Source organism: Alosa alosa, chromosome 20, assembly GCF_017589495.1.
Source record: "Alosa alosa isolate M-15738 ecotype Scorff River chromosome 20, AALO_Geno_1.1, whole genome shotgun sequence".
In the NCBI taxonomy this organism is placed as follows: Eukaryota; Metazoa; Chordata; class Actinopteri; order Clupeiformes; family Clupeidae; genus Alosa; species Alosa alosa.
In genome coordinates, this window is record NC_063208.1 from 10,558,832 (window position 1) to 10,565,270 (window position 6,439).

Genomic DNA, 6,439 nt, shown 5'->3' on the forward strand with positions numbered 1-6,439 from the left:
GGTGCTGAAGCAAAGAGGGAGGATAGGGCAGGTGCACAAAAGCTACCCAAAAGGGAAGGGGGTGTGTCCTCTTTCCGCCCCTCCTGTAGGCAAAACAAGGTAACCAGGCCTTGGGGTTCAGCTGTCCACCCGACTCAGCCAACCCTTCAGCACTGGGCTATATTTACCCTTCTTCCTGGGTTACAGAGTCCCGCCAAGGGGTGTCAGCAGACCTCTCAACCGCCACCACCTCATGCCGCCCCTGCCGTGGCAATTATGCCAGTGTTGCTGCATCCCAGCCATAGTAAACACACAGAGAGCATTCCCTTGCTCACCCCCACCACCCGCAACCCAGTGGACTATTCTTAGCAGCTGGAATGTACACAGCGGCCTCATGGTCCGAATCAAAGAGCCCAACTTTCTCCACGCGCACTTCCAGCAATCGTTACCAGTGGTCCAGGAGCGAAGCATCAGTGGGAAATGCGGCGGTTCTTTCTCAGCTGATCCGTGAGTGATTGAGGGGGCGAACTGGCTGAAGTTTGTTCAGCGGGAAAGGGAGAGCAGACGGATAGGTAAGAGAACATGTTCTATTGGAGCAGGCTGGGTTAATGGCTGACGCTTGCTTATTGACTCAGAGAGTGTTGCCTCTTTCTTGTCAGGAACAGAGCAGATCAATGAAAGTCATTTTTGCCTCTAGACTGAATAGTTTTCTGAAAATGCATTATTGAACTTTTTAATTTGCTTCATGCTGTTCCACCTGTCTGTATTTGTGCCAGGTCACAAGGGCAATGATGTCAGACATTTCAGAGGAATTTTCACCACTATTTTCTTGACAATGATCGATTATCAGTCTGCTTTTTATGTGTAAAATGATACAATTGATGTGTACACATACAATTTATATGCTCAAGTTTTAAGATAGCCCTTTTTTACCCTTTGCATTTTAAAGAATACATTAAAACGTATTTGGTTTGTATAGTTCGAATCAGTTTTACATTGGGAATCCAAAAATGGAATTTGATGAATTTGGTTTTCAGCAAAGTTATTATTTGACCATTGAATGCCTTCATCTGACTGGGGAATACCATCAGTCACCATCTGTGGCAGCACTGGTAGTTATTAATAAATGATAATGATTAACCGCCTGGAATAACAGCAGGGGGTGGCCCCAGTGATCCAGGGTGGAGTAAAATCAGTAGCTGTCTCTGGGGTGATTAGACGACTTAGTGTTGATAATAGCCCTATGACATGCCCCAGTCTAAACGAACATAAGCAGTCAAGGGCAAACCAACCAAACAGGGAGGGTAGGGGCGGACAGCTGGGATGTGACATAACTGTTTTGATAAAGATGGCTCTGATGAGGGGAAACTGGCCAAGCACTACACAAATTCATCATGGTGATTTATGAGAGTGTGAAAATAGAAAGCTGTGTATGGTGTCACTGGTCCTCATATCAAAGTCAATGTCACAGCAGGGCAGAGGTTGAAACAACTAGACCAGAGGATATGAGGGTGAAAGCGACAAGCATATCTTGTAGCGCATATTGGTCACGACATGATGGCAAACATTATTATTAAATTTCCCAAATTGTAATGCGCAACACTGAGGTATTTATCCTCGATGTAATTGTAGGTTCAGACTGGAGTATTTAACATGAATGTCCCTTGAGAGGAAGAAAGCTTGGGTTCACCCTCAGGGTATACAGCTGTAAAATGAGTTTAGACTTTATTCCTCGATAGGATTACCCAAAGTGTATCCAAGTGTATTATCACTTTCTGAAAAGGATTGGAAAATGCAAGAACCATTTCTTCTATTTTTCACTGGTCTACCATACATCAGCTAAACGGGTGTTCTTTAGGTAATCAAGAGTAGTGCTGCTCATTCAGGAGTGGTAGAGCAGGAAAAGAGAATCAAGAGCAGGATTGAGTTTCTCAGTCTAGGGCAGTAAACAAAGAATAATGTGGGAACACTCTTCTCCCTTTACAGAATGGCTACTTCATCTCTCGAGGTTTTTCCTTTCAAGGACCCGGAGCTGCCAACACACCTGCTAAGTCAACTGAACAGTCTTCGCCATGACCAGATCTTTACAGATGTACTTCTATGCACAGAAGACCAGGAGATCCCTTGCCATCGTAACGTCTTGGTTTCCAGCAGCCCCTATTTCCGTGCCATGTTCTGTAGCAACTTCCGAGAGAGCAACCAGGCTCGCGTGGACCTGAAGGGCATCTCGTCAGAGGTCCTGAGTGGCATTGTGGACTACATCTATACTGGCTCCATCACCATCTCTATGGAGCTTGTTCTGCCACTGATGCAGGCGGCATCAATGTTGCAATACGGACGCCTGTTCGAGGCATGCTCTGTGTTCTTGCAAGGGCAGCTCAACCCGGACAACTGCCTGAGCATGATCCGACTCTCGGAGATCCTGCACTGTGACAGCTTGCGCGATCGGGCCAAGGAGATGGCAGTGCGGAGCTTCTCTGACGTGGCGGCGTCGGAGGACTTCTGCGAGCTCTCCCTGCCAGAGCTCATGTGCTACCTGGAGGACGACCGGCTCTGCGCCGAGGAGGAGCAGGTGTTCGAGACGCTGCTGGCGTGGATCCACCACGACCCGTTCTCGCGCCGAGGCGCCATCCACGACCTCTTCAAGAAGGTGCGCCTCCGCTACATTCACCCGACTTACCTCTTCCAGTTCATAGCCAACGACCCCCTTGTGCAGTCGTCTACGCTGTGCACGGAGATCATCGAGTCGGTGCGCCGGCTCATGTTCTCGGTCAGCACCAAGTGCATGGGTGAGCTCAAGCCACTCTGGACGACGCCTCGCCGCTACACCTGCCACGAGACTCTGGTCGTAGTCGGCGGCCGCAAGAACAACGAGCAGACCTCTCGCGAGGCTCTGCTCTACGACGAGCGAACTCAGCGCTGGCAGTGGCTGGCCAAGCTGCCGCTGCGGCTCTACAAGGCGGCGTACGTGTGCATTCACAGCATCTTGTACGTGGTGGGCGGACTTAGCCTCAGCCTTGCGTCCGGCGACAGTGCAGTCAGCGCCACTGTGTACACACTGTCGCTGAAAACCAACCAGTGGCGCACTGCCGAGCCCATGTTGGAAGCACGCTATGCCCATCAGAGCGTCTCCTACCTGCACTTCATCTTTGCTCTTGGGGGCATTGGAGCAGACAAGCAGATCTCCAACACAGTGGAACGGTACAACAGCATGTTCAACCAATGGGAGGCCATGGCACCTATGCCAACACCTGTACTGCACCCAGCCGTGGCTGCCAATGACCAGCGAATCTACGTATTTGGAGGGGAGGATGCTATGCAGAACCCAGTCCGATTGATTCAGGTAAAGAAAATCCTAAAGGGATACCAGGCATTGTAAATAAATAAATAAACAAATAGTGTTATGTTATGTGTGTTCAAAATAGCATGCAGGGAGAATGACATGCAGCTAAGCCAAATATTCAAAGGATGCACAGTGGAAAGAATTTATGTGTCTATAGTTATATAGTAAATTGTTTGACTGACTGACTTGAGTTCTGGACTTCAGGTAATCATAATGCTATGAGGAGATGATGACCTGCTGAATTAAATCAGATTTAAACTTAGAACTAGAAATATTCAGAGGGGAGCATATCAAATCTCTCCTATTTTGTATATAAAGTGATATTCAGGATGTTACTAAATTGTGATAAAATACTAAGAGAAGTGTATCCATCAGTTTGTATGAAAATGTGGTAATAAATAATGGTGATTAAATAATCTGATCTCTTAAAGGTCTATCATATCTCTCGCAATCATTGGTCAAGGCTGGAGACCAGGACAGTTAAGAACGTGTGTGCACCTGCTGCTGTGATAGAAGACAAAATATACATTGTTGGAGGTGAGCTTAGCTTTCCATCAGTATATCTCATACTGTAACATATCTACGTATTTCAGTAGTAGAACTCAGAAATTCAGGTCAGTTAAAGTTAAACAGTTAAACGGAGTTTGTGAGTTGTCATAGAGATGGTGGAAATGTGAAGTGGGGCAATCGTCAGAGAATTGAACAGGTGCCATTCCTTTCCCCAAGGCTACACCAGACGGGTCATCGCCTACGACACCAAGGCCAACAAGTTTGTGAAGTGTGAGAACATGCGCGAGAGAAGGATGCACCACTCGGCGACCGTCATCAACAACAAGCTCTACGTCACCGGCGGTCGATTTCTCAACAGCCACGACGCCATCGAAGACTCCGACTGCTTCGAGTGTTACGACCCAAAAACGGACGTGTGGACTTCTAAAGGCTCGCTGCCGTATAAGCTGTTTGATCATGGCTCCCTCCCGCTCATCTGTGTTTCCAACAGGCCCAACCCGCCGTGAAACCCCGGGGGTAGGATCCACGCGGAAATGTGTTGCTTCTCAGATGCCCCCCACCTTTCACCCATCAATCCCCCAGAACGGCAAAGACTTATGGGCCCCACAGCTGGTACCGGGAAGCATCTAGGCCTGCTCAGATTCCCCCGATGGCTGCGGGGGCGCCCTGCATTGCAGCGCTGGAGAATGCTTCTGGAGCTGGAGCATCTGCCGCGTCCTAAATCAAAAGGAGATTTTTGGGCTGGCGAGCCGAGTTGTCACATCGAACGAGCGCCCTGGGGGAGTGCGCAGCAGGAGTGTGCCCAGAGGACATGGGAGGCTTGTGCAACCCTCTGCTGCTGTGCGCACAGAGATGGGGCCCCTCACTGATGCGTGGCTCGTGCCCCAAATACTCTCCCCCTCACCATCTAATCCTGCAAATAGAACTGAAAAGGGCCTGGATATTAGTATGCATGATAGGACAACTTGGTTTGGAGGCTATTTATCGCTTAAGGGTACCAACAGAGCTTTTTTTCCATCAGAAAAGCATTGACGCCACATGACACCATTAAGGCATTAAAAAAAACGTTGTGGATAATATACATTCCTGCCCTGAAACCTTGGGCTAATGTTTTCACATGCTAACAGAATTGCTGAATGTTAGATTACAGGAGCTGATGATTTTGGGATAAAAGTGAGATTCAGCAGGTGGCCCACGTCCCCAAGACAATGCAGCCACTTACGTGAGGAGATGATTGGTTTTGGCTGAATCCCTTCAGTGGGCGTTTGGGAATGACAAGAGCCATCTTGTGTGATGAGAGACCAGCAGGATGTGCTCTCTGCCAGTGTAACTGTCTCTCCTCACTGCTTCAGAGATCTGCTCTTGAGCACAAGGTGTTATTGTATTTGAGAGGAAGACTCTGTAGTGGTGATGACACATTTCCAGAAATGACTCCTGTATGGCAATAAAAGTGGATCCTATGGAGAGAGTATGAGAAAAGACAATTGACAGTTAAGGGCTAGGACATGAGAGAAAGAAGGCAAAATGGAGATGAAAGCTCATTTGACGTGTTTGGCCTTCTCTTAAAAGCAGTCATTTTGAGACATACTCGACACAAAGATGTCCCTGTACTGAGTGGTTTGCCAGACTTGCAGGTCACTTAGGAGTGCCTTAATACCATTGATACACAACTACAGGAGGGAAAAGGAAAGGCGTCTCTGGTTTCACAGCGGACGCCGCCAGTGTCCTATCCAGCTGATTCCATTCTGAGCTAAAGCACATTTCACCCTGCGGTGCCAGATAGCCCTTGACAACTGTAGCCATGGGAACCAGGAGCCAAATGACTAAGACAGACCTGTTTTCCACTAGTCTTATGGAGACAGATGTATATGACACTATACAAAGTCATTTTTGCACCCACAACACTACTACTTTGTATACAACTGCACTATCCAGTGACAAAGACAACTTCTGCAGAGGTTTAACTTTTGATTGTAGACTGTTAATGCATTTATATTTTGTCTCTTCTTTCCTGTGACTGTTTTGTAATTATTTGATATAAAACATGTCTATAATCAAAAGTGATACATAAAAAAACAGGGGTCGTTGTTTGATGGTGTTTGTTGAGCGGAAGAGATGAACTTATATGAAGTGTGTGTGTGTAGAGGCGAGGTGCGGGGGGTTATTAAATGACCCAGGTTCTTGAGAGGCCATTTAAAAGTGACCCCATTAGTCTCATGCCATGTCTCCCTGCAGCCTCCCCTCTGCGGTGGCCGCACCGCGGGCCAGACTTTGGGGGCTGAGTGGCTCTCTGTGAGTGGCCTGACTCATGTTCCCTGGCACTCGCTGACATGAAACGTGACCTTAGAGCCACACAGGAGAGGTGCCCGAACGTCAAGTGTCACGTTCACGTGGCCCCGAGCTGGAGCAGATGGGCGCGCGAGCGCACACACCACACACACACACACACTACATACACACACACACACACACACACACACACACACACACTTTCACCTTCTCTCCCTCCCACAGACACACAGAGAGGGAGTGCAGGGCTGGCTGATTCAGATCTTTGCGGTGATGGGGAAAGAGCAGTGTTATTAAATCTTGCTGTTCCCCGAGGAG

At 48.2% G+C, this 6,439-nt stretch overlaps 1 protein-coding gene across 2 annotated transcripts; it reads left to right on the forward strand.

The window, feature by feature from the left end:
- Nucleotides 1–432: 432 nt before the first annotated feature.
- klhl38a (kelch-like family member 38a) lies at nt 433–6,231 on the forward strand. 2 transcript variants are annotated; one of them, XM_048229872.1, is made up of 4 exons: nt 433–551; nt 1,966–3,322; nt 3,754–3,859; nt 4,049–6,231. In XM_048229872.1, exons 2-4 carry the CDS (start codon nt 1,967–1,969, stop codon nt 4,336–4,338), a joined length of 1,752 nt encoding a protein of 583 aa, XP_048085829.1. In that variant the 5' UTR covers nt 433–551; nt 1,966; the 3' UTR covers nt 4,339–6,231. The 2 variants fall into 2 exon arrangements, with proteins under 2 accessions (XP_048085829.1, XP_048085830.1); XM_048229873.1 differs by lacking the exon at nt 3,754–3,859 and having other exon boundaries at nt 4,049–4,226.
- The last annotated feature ends 208 nt before the right edge of the window (nt 6,232–6,439 follow it).